Genomic DNA, 17,479 nt, shown 5'->3' with positions numbered 1-17,479 from the left:
CTAGAACACTTCCTGCCTCAGAACCTTCTGTTATTCCAATATTACTATCTGTGCTCCTTCAACTGCAAATTGGATGAACAGACAGTGACACTTTTTCAATATTATTACATTAAACCAAGTGGATTTTGATTGATAACCTAATATTCAACTAATGCAAAACATCAATCATGGCAAGTATATTAATTATTTAATATTGCAGTCTAATTCAGAAATCAATGTGCTGCATGAGGGAAAGGAAAACTCACTGTTCCCAGAAGACTTAAGACAGGGAATGATTTTTTTTTTTAAAAAAAAATCTTCTATACTCTCGTGTGCTAGTTCAATACAGATCTTTATTCATTTGCCAATAATATCTTTCCCGTTTCCACTTCAGGACCATTTTATCAGTTTTAAGATCTATAATTGAATTAAGTCTGCTTTCAGCACAGAGCAAAAACAGTTGTGCAAATATTGATGAAGTTGTGACAAGCACAGCATAGGAGACAGACCACTAAAGAGAACAAATTTTATACCATTAGCAAGAAGCTTTGTGTGTCAGTGACCTGGGTTCTGCTTCCTAGCAATTAAGTTCATTATGACCTTCAGCTCCAATATAAATAGAGGATTTCAGTTTTCTTTTAATAATGTATGATGTGGTATAGCAAATTTTGATTATTATTCTACATGTTTCATGAGACCATTTTTTTCTGTGTGGAATTATTTTTTTTAAACACAGCTTAACAGGAATAGATGTTTCTAGCACATTTCAAATCTGAAAAAATATGGGCATGATGTATGTGGAAATGATTGAAAATAGATTTTCAAAATGCATTCAGTGGTTTGAGCAATTAATATCTAGAGATGTTGTATATAATTAGTTTTATAATTGTTATTAGTAATGTGAACATTGAAAATACCCAAATGCAAGAATTTTGTTATGATAATTTATTGTGGCAATAAATCCCTGAATACTCTGTCAACACCTAGTTGCTCATCATTTTACAAGCAAAGTAAAATAAATATTTCTATGCTATCTCTGGAAATTCTTCCTACCATAATACAACTTTTATATAGAAATTCTTCATTTTTATAGCTTTTACTCAGAATTGTCCTTTGATTGCATCCAAAACATATTTACTTGATATATGTGTAGACCAAATTATCACTTAGAGATCCATTAAACCAGCTGAGCATCTGGTAAGTCACTTTAGGTCAGTTATTGATTCAATTAGTATATTTATATTGGCCATATAATGCTCTGGATAGATCACAATAAAAATATGAAATACAATATTATAAACCACAGAAAAGTGTACGTTTTAAAGTTTTAAAACTGATCTAATGATTCTGAATGTGAAAAATTTAATGATAATATTCATAAAATTTTGGGAAAGATTATAAAAAGTGTCAGGAAAGTCTCTGGAGAGCTTCTTCCTTACCGTGACTGAGTTCTTACACGGTTGACTGGTACCAATGGAAGAAAATATTTGTAGCTCAGAGTTGAAATGAGGAATCCTCGGTGCTCGCTGAATCTGATTGTTTTCTTGCAGATGTTTCATTACCCAATTAGATATCATCAATGCTAGGTTTAATATCACACACAAGTATGAAAGGGGCAGAGTTTACATTACAATATTACAATGTGTGTTTTACCACATTAATGCCTACAGGTAGCTGGTTAGTAGTTTAATTTCCAATCCAGGAAAATATTCCTTTTCTATAACTTATACAATATCATTTTGATTAAAAGTAGGATATGTTTTGCGCATAGTCTTGTTTTATTATTTCACAGTTCCACAAAATCACTTGTTGAAAAGTGAAAAAAATAAACATTTTTTCTGAACCAGCCTTCTTTCTTGAACTAAGGTCAAACCAATATATAATTTCTGAATTTCCTTTATTTTCTAATGCACCTTTAAGAAAAGCTTATATTAAATAACCTAGATTATAGTTTGTTTATTTGAGAAAAATACAAAGATGAATGTAATTCATATTTTTAAAAAATCTGAATAGTAAGGAAATAATATAGAAAAATTGCAATCTGATAATATTCTGTTTGAAAAACCACAAACCAATAAAAATAAGAAATAAAAGATTGGTTGTTGTCTATTTTCATTGCATAGAAAATAAATTTAAATAATTTGGCCCCTGGTTTAATTGAATCGCTAAAATGTTTAATGCACGTGATGATAGAGAAATAAAAGCACTCATTTATCATAAGTGTATTTTTATTGCCAAAAATACAAATGAATTTTTGCTTACTATAAAAAGCAAGGATTTCTGGCAGTATATGAGTTCTGTATTATAAATTTATTCATGGGCGTTATGATCCTGAAGAGAATGCTGATTAGCAGGATGATTAGAGATAGATAGGAAACAGTGAGGCAAGTTAGCTCTGATTTAAGTTATCAATAATTTATGTTGGATCTACTGACAAAAAATGAGTCGTCATCATCTTCTTTCTCAATAGATTTAGTGCCCTGTGAATTGATCAAAGAATATTGAACAAATTAACTACAACTTTTTATTTTTGTTTGTTGTGTATTGTATATTGGTTCTCCTAAATCTGCATCATTCTGAAGTTAGATGAATCAGCTGAATTTTTAAATCGTGCTATCAGTCAACTTTGTTTAGATGTTAAGATTATACTTTTTTACATACAAACAATTTTCTTATTCCTGGGAGAATAAACAGTTGAATATTTCTCATTTGGAGAATTTGAGCTTTGCACATAATCAAAAACATTTCTTTTTATAAATGGTATATACATTCTGGTTTTAATAAAGGGATTTAAAATTTACCAACTATCAGCAATCATATGCATTCACTTATTCCTATTCTGTTATATATTCATATTCATTTTATGTTTTAGATTTATGGTAAAGACATTTTGGAATTATACTAGAGGATGCATTTAGATTTTATTCAATAATATAGCTTCAGATATTAAAACAAACTAAACAAAAGGACAGATCATTATAACTTTTGAAGTTCAACATGAATAATTATATACCAATGATTAATAATTGTTTAGAATTTTTGTTCTTCTATTTCAGAGATGCCGGAAACATCAAAACTGGATTAGAACATCTGGTAAGCTCTAATTTTCTCTTGAATATTTGCATCAACTTTGATATCTGCATTCTAAATGAACAGTTCTGAATGAGCTTTGAATCGCTTGAATTGAGAAAGCCAACTATTTCCCAGAGGGTCAGCTTACTGTTATTATGTGAGAAGCACTTACGTTTTCATTTATCTTATGTTTCAAGGGATTTTAATTTTTTAAATTTTTTGATGTGGAGATGAAATAAAAAGGGCTATAATCTTGGATTGGTGATTGCCTTAATTATAAATTAAAAGTTGTTCATTGCAATTTTTTTGGCATATCTAGATGTGAAAATAACAAACTTTTATTTTGAAACACGCATTCACGTATTGCTTATACATTTCATTAATTTGATAGTTTTTAAATCCAATATGGGCTTTCTCAATATAGCATGAATTACTCATCATTTAAATGATATGTTGTTGTTGTTAAATAAAAGTACAGTTTTTAATGAAAACATGAAATGCTTAACAATAAACACAGTGCTGTCAGGTTAATAGATCTGTTTAATTTTAGAAATAATCCCAATCCAAATAACTTCACACAGAGTTCCATTTATGAAATAATCTAGGGAAGGTAGGTGGGTCAGTATAGATGATCTGGATACATAGTAGGGGAAGAAAATATGATTGTAATCTGAAGAACAGCATTTTCTTTTCCAAAAACCTGTAAGATAACTGGTTCATGTTAAGTATGTATTGCATCCAACTTCTAGGTCTTGCTGAGGAAAAAAGGCAAGAGTATTAGATGTTTGGTGTCTTGAGTTGACCAAAATAAAAAAACAGCAGCAATAATAGCAATTTGTGTCTTCAGTACATGCACAGACATATTTTCTTACCTCTGAACATACGTATGCAATTCTCCTTGTAAGTATTGGGACTTTCTTAGACTTCCCAGTATCTTGGAGCATTACTCAAACTCTTTTTTATGCGGTTCCCTGAAACTCTTATTAGACTAGTAATTCTAAGCTTCCTACTGTAGCTTCCTGCTGTAGCAATTTGAGTCTGTCAGTCAGCTCCATTCTCCAGAAAAGCTGGCTAAATCAGCCTTAAGATATACTGATAATATCTCTGTTAAATTAGCTCCTAGTACTTTCACCAATAAATTGAATCTAGTATTGATTTGCACACACGAGTGAGTGCTCAAAAGATGTAGATATTTTGATGTACTTCCTCTTGATGGAAACTTTTCAGGTAGACTTCTTCAGTCTATAGAAATTGTCAGTGAACAATATGGCAGTTGATCAGTAATATATCTGGGGCTGCATGATTATTCATTTGTTTGCAGATGGTTATGTATACAGTTAGTCCTTGCCTTAACAACAGCAATCGGGACTGGAATTTCTATCACCAAGCAATATTTTCATAGCGATGGCAATCCTTGCAGTCTCAGTTGCCATTGATAACTGAATACCATGGTTGTTAGGTGAGGCAACTTCCTGCTGGCTTCCCACAACCAAAGTCAATGGAGCAGTTGGCAAGAAGTTGAGAGTCCCAGGCTGGCAAGCATTTAAGTAGCTGCTGAGAACTGATTGTAATCACCATTCATTCAGTGCCATGATAGCCTCAAATTGTCATAGATGAACAGTACACTACACTATCTGTATTGTTCTGTTTGTTCCCACCAATTTATTTCATTACAAGAATTCTTGCAATAATATCTGCCATCTACTTGGTGCTGTGGCAGCTACAGTTCGTACATTTGATTCATTTCTTCCTTGGATATATTTTATTGCTTGTCATGATAACAAGAGTAGATCTACTTGGTCTACTGCATCTGGAGATAGACAAATTCCTACTGATCACCTGAGGAATTTAATAATAATAATATTAAAGTTGGAAGGGACTTTGGAGGTCATCTAGTCCAACCCCTGCTCAGGCAGGAAACCCTATACAATTTTAGACAAATGTTGTGATTCAGGGTCAGCCTGTGGGTTCGGCAGTTGGGTCGGACGACTCAGAGGAGGAGGGGGGTGTTGAAGAGCTTGCTGAGGGGGTTGAAGATCTTGCTGATGAGAGCCCTCAGCCACGCCCCTCCCACCTGGTCACGACGGAGACCCAGCTGTGTGAGCCTGACAGCGTGGATGAAGATGACCCACAGCTGGCCCTGTTCAAGGACGCCCGACGCAGGAGGCAGTCAATCAGGAGTAAACAGAGGAAGGCAATGGGGCACCTCGGAAGGAGGCAGAGAGAAGCCACGCCCTGAACTGTATAAAAGGGGAATGCGTGGGAGGGCTGGTTTGCTGAAGGCAACCGCTTGATTAGTTCCTGTTTCATAGCTCCTGTTTCATGGTTGGTGTCTTGTTTTGCTCTGTTTTATGTTAATAAATTTGGCAGGCTTAATTCCAGCCTCTTGCCGTTTGTAAAGGGGTTCTCCCTGCCTTTTCTGCAGGGCCGGTAGCAGGCTGGTACAGAACAACAAATGGTTGTCCAGTCTCTTCTTAAAAACTTCCAGTGTTGGAGCATTCACCACTTCTGGAGGATGGCTGTTCCACTGGTTAATTGTTCTAACTGTCAGGAAATTTCTCCTTAGTTCTAGGTTGCTTCTCTCCTTGATTAGTTTCCATCCATTGCTTCTTGCCCTGCCTTCAGGCGCTTTGGAGAATAGCTTGACTCCCTCTTCTTTGTGGCAGCCCCTGAGATATTGGAACACTGCTGTCATGTCACTCCTCGCCCTTCTGTTCATTAAACTAGACATACCCAATTCCAGCAACCGTTCCTTATATGTTTTAGTCTCTAATCCCATAATCATCTTTGTTGCTCTTCTCTGTACTCTTTCTGGAGTCTCAACATCTTTTTTACATTGGGTGCAGTATTCCAGGTGTGGCCTTACCAAGGCATTGTAAAGTGGTATTAATACTTCACGTGATCTTGATTCTATCCCTCTGTTAATGCAGCCTAGCACTGTGTTGGCTTTTTTGGCAGCTGCAGCACACTGCTGGTTCATATTTAAGTGATTGTCCACTAGGACTCCAATATCCCTCTCACAATTGATAAAGATTTCTCTAATAGTTCAGGAAGTGCTTTGTCCATCCAGAAAGCTGTTAACATTATGTTCATATTCTAAGAGGAACACTTTTAATAACCTCTTCCAAATTTTGAATCTGAGTACCTGTTCTCTACAAGGGGTCCTCTTATTCCTGCTGATTTGGAAAAAAAAACCCTACTCTGTCTTCCTTAAAGGTTTATTTGACAGCTATTTCTTCCTTTCATGTTTCTATTCAGGAACTTCTTTTTTCACCTCTAGCTTAAAAAATATACTCTACTGGGCAAATTCATTCATTCAGCTTGTTTCGATCAGGCTCAGTTAACCTTTGGTATAGCTTCTCTGTGGCATTAATTTAATTCTTCTCTAGGCTGCTTCAGCCTATTGGCAATTGTGTCTTTATAGTTACTCTCTATGAAGCTTGCATTTCTGGTTGCAGTCATGACAGTTTCTTGAAAGGATTCATTTTTTCTCCCAAATAATTTATTTTAAAATAAACCATCTTAGATTTGCTGAGAATACATTAATAGAATTAATTAGTTAGCCTATAATTCAACCACAGTTAAATTGGGTGTGTTATTAGTCAAGACTTTATCAATTTGTATTTGGAAATTCCACAATATTTTAACTCCTCATTTTCAACTACTTCTTCAACTCTATATTCCCTCCGCTTTTTCATTATTGGCACATGACAAATTTGTTTTACAAATATTCCAGCGAATCATTTTGGTGATTGTGTTATGTTGTTGCTTATAATCAGTTTGTGTAATCATCTGTTGATTTACAATGTGAAATAAAGTATTCACAGAAGCAGTATTGGAAGAATTCAAAGGTCCACCCAGAGCAAAGAAATAAAAATCTTGCCAGAAATAAATCAGACTGTGGAGGCAAGGCATGAGTAGTCAGCAGCAGCAGAGCTATTGAATTTTATTCATTCTCAAACCAGGCACCCTCTTGTCTGCCTTTGCCTCAGAAAGAACAAAGTTCCCTAATTAAAAAAGTAAAAGAACTTAAACAAAGAATGTTTAAGCATGTAATATAGCACAAAAATGGCAGAATAAAGTTGCCTGCATTGAAGCTTCTTCCAAAGAAACAGCTAGCTCAAGTATAAAAAGATGTCAATACTATAATATCAAATATAAGCACCAGCTCACTGCAAGAAACAAACTAAGTACAGATAAACCTAGACTTACAACCACAGTTAAGCCCAAAATTTCTGTTGCTATGTTAAGTGAGTCTTAGCCCCATTTTATGACTTTTCTTGCCAGAGTCGTTAAGTGAATGACTGCAGTTGTTAAGTTAGTAAAGTTAAGTGAATCTGGTTTCCCTATTGATTTTGCTTGTCAGAAGGTCGCAAAAGGTGATCACATGACCCTGGGACACTGCCGCCATCATAAATATATGCCAGTTGCCCAACAGCCATAAGTGTGAAAAATGACCATAAGCTACTTTTTTCACTGCTGTGAACAGTAACTTCAAACAGTAACTAAACAATTGGTTACAAGTCAGTGTACAGCATAGCTGCAGTTATAACTGGATGCAAAATTAACAAACAAAAAAGCCAAACAGTGCATCATCAGAATGGAAGATCAGGCTGGAAATTATGATCAGCAAGTTAAGATCAGACGCAAGCAAGCTAGAAGAGATGAAAGTGGGGGGGAGCTGAAGTACAAAAGACCAAAGAATACCTGTTCAAGAAAAATTACCAGAAACAAGTAAGATTAAGGAAACATTGGAAATAATAAAGCAGCAAATAACAGCTATAGCCAAGAATATCAGCAGATATGATGATTGAATTGCACGCTATAACAGACTCTCCATTTTCAGTAAAATCAGAAATGTTTGTCTATCAATGGAGAGTTTACTATTTACCAGTCTACACTTGACAAAGAAGAAACAGTGTCATTCTGGGCACAGCTATGAGACAAAGCAAAGCAATTTAACAAGAATGCAACTTGGATAAAAGAGGTAGATAAGAATAAAAAAGAAACTGGAATGGAACATCTTTTAATAGCATCAGAAAAGGTGGAGAAAAGGGCAAGGAAGATAAAAAATGGTCAGCTTCAAATGAAGTCTCTGCTATGATTCCTGAGATTGGTGATCTCATGCATGTTCCACTGATTTGATAGTGTATTTCAATCTTAGTGCATTTGTTTAAGTTGGGCATATTGTGTACTAGTGCTGCCATCAATTCTTTCATTAGTTCCTGGTCTATGGATGTAAAGAGTGCTGTTTGTGACATTGAATGAAACCAAAATCTATTCTTCTATTTTTAGCTCTTTGATTTTTCTGGAGGCACTATAATGAGGCATTGCTATAATATTCAGTCTCTTCTGGAAGTGTCCAAGCTTTTTTGGTTAAGTTCTTTGACACTGTTATATGTTGGTGTCCCTGGTAATGATATAATTGGACAATTCGCTCGTGTATCTTTGGCTGTCCATAGATGTGTGGGAGGATGGATCCAGTGCCTTTTTTAACTTTTAGCTTTCTTGGTTAGGTTGTTAAAGGTTCTCTTAATTAGATTGTCTAGTTTCTGTATTGGGTTGGTTCGATCTTTGTCTGCTGGGATGATGATGATGATGATCTTATCCTTATTACGTTTTGGAGGGCTACTCTGTTCTGTGAGTTACAGGTAGTCTGGGACAGATCCTTGGTTGTTGAGCAGTTGCCTGGGGTTTCCTCAGTGTGTGAGAGAGACCCTGGGAGGCTCAGTGCCTGTTGGAATGTAGAAATCTGCTGCAATCTAGTAGGCCCAGGCCTTTTAATTTTGATTATGTGACTGTTGGGGCATTGCTTCAGTCATAATTTCAGTCAGGGGTCATAATTCCCTTTGTTCAGCACTATGGTAATTTCAAACAGTCACTGAATGAACTGTTGTAAGTCAAGGATTCTCACTAACAGAGATGAAATGATAGAAGGTGTTGAAGCCACAGAAACCTTGAGAGGAAGTGATCATGCAATATTGGAATTCAACATTATGGAAGCACAAGCAATAGAACACAGTCAAACTAGAGTCCTAGACTTTAAGAGAGCTAATTTCAATAAACTTAGAGAGGGCTTGGGAAGGATTCCATGGATGAGAATCCTCAAGGGGAAAACAACTCAAGAAGCTTGGGAAATTTTGAAAAGTGAGATAATAAAAGCCCAGTCTAGCACAGTACCAACAAAGAGGAAAAATAACAGCTCTCAAAAGAAACCATCGTGGCTGCCTAAAGAACTCTCTGACAAATTGAAAGATAAAAAGGGCAAGTATAGAAAGTGGAAAGAGGGACAAATAACTAAGTCAGAATATCAGCAAATAGCCCAAGCCTGCAAAGATGAAGTGAGGAAAGCTAAGGCTCAAAATGAACTAAGGCTTGCGACCAAAGTCAACAATAACAAAAAAAAGCTTCTTTCAACATGTAAAAAACAAGAAAAAGTGAAGGAAATAATTGGTCCATTAGTGGGTGAAAGTGGCAAGAAGGTGACAAGCAACAGGGAGAAAGCAGAACTATTTAACTCTTTTTTGCATCTGTCTTTACACAAAGGGGAAAAACAGACCAACCTATCAAAAACAGTGCCATAAAAAACAGAATAGAAACACAAGTTAAGATAGGCAAGAAAATGGTAAGTGAGCACCAGTCTAGTCTAGACGAGTTCAAATCACTCGGACCAGATGGATTACACCCCAAGGTTCTCAAGGAACTGGCAGATGTGATCTCAGAACCACTGAACTATATTTTTCAAAGTTCCTGGAGCACTGGGGAACTACCAGAGGATTGTAAAAGAGCTGATGTAGTTCCCATCTTCAAAAAAGGGGAAAAAATGGATCCAGGAAACTACAGACCTATCAGCCTGACCTCAATACCTGGGAAGATTCTGGAAATGATAATCAAACAATGAATCAGCGAGCACCTAGAGGCAAACAAAGTCATTACTAAAAGCCAACACGGGTTTGTCAAAAACAGATCATGCCAGACAAATCTCATTGCATTCTTTGACCAAGTGACAAAATTAGTGGATCAGAGGAATGCTGTGGATATAATTTACTTGGACTTCAGTAAGGCATTTGATAAAGTAGATTACAACCTTCTACTTGATAAGATAGAAAAATGCGGGTTAGACAGAATCACCACCAGATGGATTCGTAGCTGGCTGACCAGCCGTACTCAGCGTGTGGTCTTCAATGGAACCGCATCTACATGGAGGGAAGTATGTAGCGGGGTGCCCTAGGACTCTGTTCTGGGCCCAGTGCTCTTCAACATCTTCATCAACGATTTGGACAAAGGGATAAATGGGGAACTCATCAAATTTGCAGATGACACCAAGCTGGCAGGAATAGCCAACACTCCAGAAGACAGGCTTAAGATACAGGAGGATCTGGACAGACTTGAACACTGGGCGCTATCTAACAAAATGAAATTCAATGGTGAAAAAAGTAAGGTTCTACATTTAGGCAAGAAAAACCAAATGTACAGGTATAGTATAGGGGGTACCTTGCTCAATAGTAGTAACTGTTAGAGGGATCTCGGAGTCCTAGTGGACAATCACTTAAATATGAACCAACAGTGTGCTGCAGCTGCCAAAAAAGCACTATTTCAAGCAAACCATTGGGCAGGAGAACCCTGCTGATTGAATGCAGGGGGAAACTTAATTCTGGATAATTTATGCATTAATTTTAAACATTTTTTTCTACAATTCTTCAATGGGCATAATATTGATACATAGTTGCCCACCATGGAATGCTTTTTTAGGCTAAACTTTATTCAGACTATACAAAAGAAGAAATAGTAAGCCAAAGAAATTAATATCATGAGATAAGAAAAAGGAAAAATAGCTGTGAGAGGGATCTTGTTGTCCTAGTTAAATATGAGCTAGTAGTGTGCTGCAGCTGCCAAAAAAGCCAACACATTGCTAGGCTGCATTAACAGAGGAATAGAATCAAGATCACGTGAAGTATTAATACCACTTTACAATGCCTTGGTAAGGCTATACTTGGAATACTTCATCCAGTTTTGGTCACCACGATTTAAAAAAGATGTTGAGACTCTAGAAAGAGTACAGAGAAGAGCAACCAAGATGATTAGGGGACTGGAGACTAAAACATATAAGGAACGGCTGCTGGAATTGGGTATGTCTAGGTTAATAAAGAGGAGGATGAGGGGGGACATGATAGAAGTGTTCCAATATCTCAGGGGCTGCCACAAAGAGGAGGGACTCAGGCTATTCTCCAAAGTGCCCAAAGGCAGGACAAGAAGCAATGGATGGAAACTAATCAAGGAGAGAAGCAACCTAGAACTAAGGAGAAACTTCTTGACAGTTAGAACAATTAATCAGTGGAACAACCTGCCTCCAGAAGCTGTGAATGCTCCAACCCTGGACGTTCTTAAGAAGAGACTGGACAGCCATTTGTCCAAAATGGTATAGGGTTTCCTGCCAGAGCAGGGGGTTGGACTAGATGACCTCCAAGTTCCCTTCCAACTTTATGATGATTATGATTATGATTGCCCGTAGTGCTACTTTTGTGTTTTTTTTCTTGTCTATGGTACAATTGTCTGTTTGTGTATTATCTTTTACTTTAAGATCAGCAGGAATGTGAACGTGTATGTAAATGTTGGAATGTTGATGCTGAACATGCATAACCTTATTTTTGTTAAACCTTTCTTAAAGATTGGAATGTTTGATCTCTTTAAGCCTTACAATAATGACCGACTTGTCCTTGTGGTCAAAGAAAGAATTCTGACCATTTTAAGGGTTGGGTTGCAGACTGTCATTAATAGCTTGTTAGCCCATCATTGGTTTGTGGATAGTTGCTGCCTTTCAGCAATGCAGATATTCTCCTTGTAATATGTCAATCAATAAAAACCAACAGGGATTGCTAAAAGCTCTTCCTGAGCAGTATGTTTCATGTATTTTTCCCAGTAAAGTTATTTATAATCATTGCTATTTGAAGAGTTAGGATTGCTCAATTTATGTACTCATGACAGTCTTACAGTGCACTTCATATGTGCTTGTAAATATGCTTAAGTAAAAAATGGCATGTGTATCCACAATTAGAATTTCACAGATTTTATTTTTTATAAAGGAAATAATGTATTTACATCTTATTTTACTCTCTTTTTTTTCTTTTAAAGTTCAAGCTTACATTTTTTATTCCAGTCTATTTTTTTTGTACTGATAAAAACTAGTTGTGTCATAGATTTAGGAAACATACAGAGTTTTGCTTCCAGAAATGTGTGGAAACCAAAGTAGCTTCTGATAATTCCCTATGAGTCTGCTTTCAAAAAAGAAATAATATTTCTTTAAGCATATTTGACAGGAGAAAGAACATCACAGTTACATCTTAAAGATAACAAGTTTATTATTATATAACAACAGGAAAAAAGCCCAGTGGCTGGATTCTTCTTCTGCTTTTCAGATATAGACTAGATGTTGTCATTGGGCAATACATCTAAAAGTTAAGCCATGTTCCTAATAAACTAGTTTCTGCATCTGCAGTAATTGCTTGGCCCAATATTCACTACCTACCTTTTCTTTTTCCCTTCAGGAAGAAAGTGAAACTGGTTCCACTTATTCCATTTGTGCTTCAGCTGAGACTCAGCTTCATTTATACATGCTTAATCTGGTTGTTTTGTCTGGTAGGCCAAATTATGCCTTGAAATTCCTGATTTTGGCATACTTTGTAAAGTCCATTGCAATTGGGTGGTTATTAGCTTCAAATGAAGGTAAATAAATACTTTGGATGAAGAGTCATCATACTCAGATATTTTAAATGTTACACTGAGTGAAGAAACAATTTGGGAAAAATATAAGGAAGGCGAATCAGTGAAGTTATAATATGATTTTGAACCCCAAATAGCATAAAAGTAACTCATGGTAGATACTATAATTGATTTGATATAGGTTGAATATACAGGTAGTCCTTGACATACGATCACAATTGATACATACAACATATGTATAGACCCACACCCCTACATATACATAACAATAAAATATTAAATACTGTCCAACTTGAATATATAATGGAAGGAGGAAGCCTGAATTCACAAGGTTAATGCTGTATGGAATGAAACTATAGTTGAATCTGGATGTTCTGCTACAGATACCACGAAGCCTCCTCCCAGAAGGTAACAAGGAAAACAGGTGATAAAGAGGATGAGTAGTGTCCCAGATAATCTTATGGACCCTGTTCAAACACCGCTTCTGTGCTATGTCCTGGATGGGAGGGAGGGAATTGCCAATGATCTTTTCGGCCATCCTCACTACTGTCTACACCGCCTTCCTGTCTGAAGCAGTGATGCTTCCAAACCAGACTGTGATGCTGTATGACAGGATGCTCTCGATCGTCCCCCTGTAGAAAGTGGTCAGGACAGATGAGCTTTTCTCATATGATGCGGAAAGTGCAGGCACTGCTGTGCCCGCATATATTTGATATATTTGATTTTATGCATAGAGCCATGAAAAAACAGTTTTTACAGTATGTACTTTTTATTTTCTTTCTCAGGACTTCGATAATATATTCTATTGACCATATGAATATGCTCTGTCTTTTAGTACTTGCACACATTTCAGATAGTTCCTGATTCACCTAGGATGATGAAACCTTATACAGATAGCCCTCAATTTATGACAACAATTGGGACCCAAATTTTTGTTGTTAAGCATGGCAATTTATTTATTTAGAAAATGTATATAGCCACTTACTCACTCACAGTAATTCTAGGCAACTTACAAACAATGAAACACAGTATAGGGGAAAAAAAACAATAACCCCTCCTGTCACCCACCCCGTCAACAACACACAGTCAAATAAGCCATTTGATGGGCTCCATCCCACCCTGGGTTTTCCAGGCCTGTTGGTAAAATCAAGTCTTCAGGGCATTATAAAAGAGTGACAAAGAGGGGGCCACTCTAATTTTTAATGTTTCAAAGAGAGGGAGCCACCACAGAGAAGGCTCTTCTTCTAGGTCCTGCCAGATGTGCCTCTTTAGGGGACGGGACCCGCAACATTCCTTGCCTCCCTGCTCTAGTGGGTCAGGTGGATGTGACTGGCGAGAGAGCTGTCTCTCAGATAATCTTCATCCCAAGCCATGAAGGGCTTTCTTTAAAAGTGACAAACAGCACTTGAATTGCACCTGGAAGCAAATCGGCAACCAGTGCAGTTCACGCAGGGGAGGTGACACGTGTGCACACCCAGAGTTGTTAAGTGAGTCATGCCTGATTTTACAACCTTATTTACCACGGTTGCTAAGCACATTGGTGCAGTTGTTAAGTGAACCCTACTATTGTTAAGCGAATTTGGCTTCCACCATTGACTTTGCTTGTTGGAAGCTTGCTGGGAAAGTTGCAAATGTCAATCACATGATCCCAGAATGTTGCAGCTGCCTTAAATACATGCCAATTGCCAATATGAACTTTTACTATATTAAACTAATAGCTAAATATGACTGTAGGGATGTTGTGACAATTGTAAATGTGATGACCGGTTTATAAGCCACTTTTTTGCAGTGCTTTTGTAACTTTGAACAGTTGCGAAATAAATGGCTGTAAGCCAAGGACTGCCTGTAAAGATATAACTTTGTTTTTGTGATACTGGATAATGGATAGTGAGTTGCTGTCATACTTGCTGTCAGCTCCCCTTGTTTCCCTTGAAGAATTTGAAAATGGCCATGTTTTAATTATGTGATTTAAGGTTCATTTGCAAGTGCAAAGGCCCAATTAGGGTCATACCACAGATATCATTTGATGACAATCCATACCTCACTGCAGAAGAATTGTCAGCAAATTTTAATTGGCAGTTAGTGTGAGATTCATCTACCATAACTGATATAACAATTTATTCAATTTATATGGCCATTCATCTCAAAGAAGAGATGAAGCTAGCAACAATTAATGTTTTTAAAAAGTCAGCAAAACAAATTGACCCCTAAATCAACAGACAATTCCCAGCCAAGAAAAAACAATGATCAATACAAATATAATTCAAATATTTCAATAAAACTAACTCTCAGGATCAAGCATAGAAATGTAGCCATGTATTCCGGATCTTCAAAAAGCCAGCAGGTTTGGAACCAGTCTGATCTCAGGGGGTGTGAAGGTGCAGTATTGACTTCCCTTTCATTCTTTTCAGAATTAAAGGTTAATCTAAACTACCTCACTGATAACATAGTTTTGACACATCACTTTCATCATCTGTGTCCATGTTTACATTTTCTGACTGACATTTTCAGTGAAAGCTTTGTAGAGTAGCACTTTATTCACTATATATACATAAAAATACTTTCTGTCTAATTGTTAACTTATTTTACTGTACCATTCAATTCAGTCTATCAAAATGACCAGTGCTTATTGTTTTGTACCATGCAAATTTATTTATTATGAGTCAGGCTTTCAGTCCTAATTTTAAAATACTTTATTTCCAATATTATTTACCAAGCAGTTTTATATAATATTTTTTTATCCCATTTATATCCTGCCCTTCTTCGAAGACTCAGGGCGGCTTACAATCTAAAGCACAAATCAATGTGCTTAGCAATTTTCCAATATCTAATTACTAAAGATGTTATTATGATATAGGAAAATTAACTGTAAACATGTTTAAATAGAGAATGAAAATTTAATTACATTTCTATTTGTATTTATACTTGTATTTAAAATAGATGTTGAAATGTGAAAAAGATTGATTTCTTTATTGTTTCTATTTTAAAATAAAACTTTGAAATTCTTTTTTTTTAACAAATAATACAGTTTCCAATCATCAGCTTATCTTTTTGTTCTAACAGTATTTAGATTAGCAGTAGTAAGAACAGCATATTTTCATTTTTTCCGGGCTACTTTTATTTCATAAATTAGACTGGTATTACATTACAATTTTCATACGTATGTAGATGTTTATAGCACAGATTCTCAGAATGATCAGATGAAGTAAATAAAACTATAAAATACAAAGATGCTTATTTTCTTTGGCATCTACATAAAAAACCCTGTACTTATGGATGTTGTTTCCAATTGTGCCAGTGGTTTGTACGCAATTTCAGTAATTTGATCATAGCTGATGAAAAGCTGACAAGATTTCCACAGTGCCCCATTAGATGAAAGCAGCATGAAACCACAGGTTAATCTGCAAACAGATTTTCATGCTTATTACTCTAATGATTCTATCACATTTGATGTAGCAGGCTGCAAGGCGTCTCTCAGCAGCAACAGTGTGCTCCATTTTGATCTCTCTACTCATTAAATGATGTAGTAATTTGACTGACCTCTGACCAAGTGCATAGCTATTCATAATTGCATGTCATTCTGATGGGGAAATTACTTGAGGGAAACCAAAGTATTCATCCTGCTTTCCTAGTCAAAAAACTAACAAAAGAAATATTGCATTAATTTTCAAATGATGATATTACATTTAGTGCCTAGGCCCCATATATCAAAATCTGAAAACTGCTCAGTTACTATATGCGCTTAATCTTAATGGTATCTGTGGATGTCAAGGGCATGGAGGAAATTAAATCGGAAAGTGCAGATAGACCTAAGAAGACATTATCTCTTTATGATTGCAGTTTTGATAGGTATTTCAGTGAATTTCATTTTCGCAGAATGGTAGAAGATGAGTTAGCCACCAGATTTTCTCATTTTTCTTTTCCATGATTTATGTGAGTTGAGTATAAAACTTTTTATGGGAGTGCAGTTACTGAAGATGAGAGGTAAATTAATGCACTGGGTTTCCATCTCGGTTTCATGCACAATTGTCAGAGCTGTACATACGTAATGGATCCCCATCATTATTCAGGGTTGTTTACATTCAAAATATGTAATGAAATCTGTTCAGAATAATGAGGGAAATAAAAGTTTAGAAAATTGTAAAGGTCACGAAGTTTGAGAAATGATGCAATGCTCCCAAAATAACATTTAGGCAATATAAATTACAATATTATGCACCAACCCTGCCTTATAGAGACATGAAGATGAAGTGCTTTCAACTAGTGAAATACTGTTAGCGCTTTCTGAAGTATGAGAATGTGTAAAATGTTGCTGATTTCATATTCTGTTTTTGTGTGTATGTGTGTGTGTGTATGTATGGAAGTTTATGATATTGATGGAGGTTTTGAGAACTGTCTCAAATGCAAACATCATACACAGACATGCACACATTTTTATTCTTTAATTAACTCAAATGAAAATATAGCAATCACCAAATAAATCTATTAGCAGTTCTTGAATAGCTCTGTCGTGCTTTCATGACAGTCTATGTCATTTGCATCATTTGCATCAACACAACTATCACACAAATAATATACTGTAAATGAATGAATATTACATAATTTATACTACTAGCCTCAGTTTAAATCACTACTATGAACTTACTATGCAAATGTCAGGCAATTCCACAATATCATGATAGACTTCATTATAAATGAAATTAATGAG

At 35.9% G+C, this 17,479-nt stretch overlaps 1 protein-coding gene across 7 annotated transcripts in view; it reads left to right on the top strand.

Annotated features, from left to right (window-relative positions):
* RSRC1 (arginine and serine rich coiled-coil 1) overlaps positions 1-17,479 on the top strand; it is a 159,291-nt gene that overhangs the window by 71,132 nt on the left and 70,680 nt on the right. For all 7 annotated transcript variants that reach the window (XM_081330003.1, XM_081330004.1, XM_081330005.1 and 4 more), the window contains one exon: positions 3,036-3,072. In XM_081330003.1, coding sequence (XP_081186129.1) covers positions 3,036-3,072 — 37 coding nt within the window. The remainder of the gene's footprint in view (positions 1-3,035; positions 3,073-17,479) is intronic.

The sequence above is a fragment of the Vipera berus genome, assembly GCF_964194415.1.
Source record: "Vipera berus genome assembly, chromosome: 5".
Lineage (NCBI taxonomy): Eukaryota > Metazoa > Chordata > Lepidosauria > Squamata > Viperidae > Vipera > Vipera berus.
The sequence above is the reverse complement of the archived record's forward strand: the minus strand, read 5'-3'. Positions and strand labels throughout refer to the sequence as shown.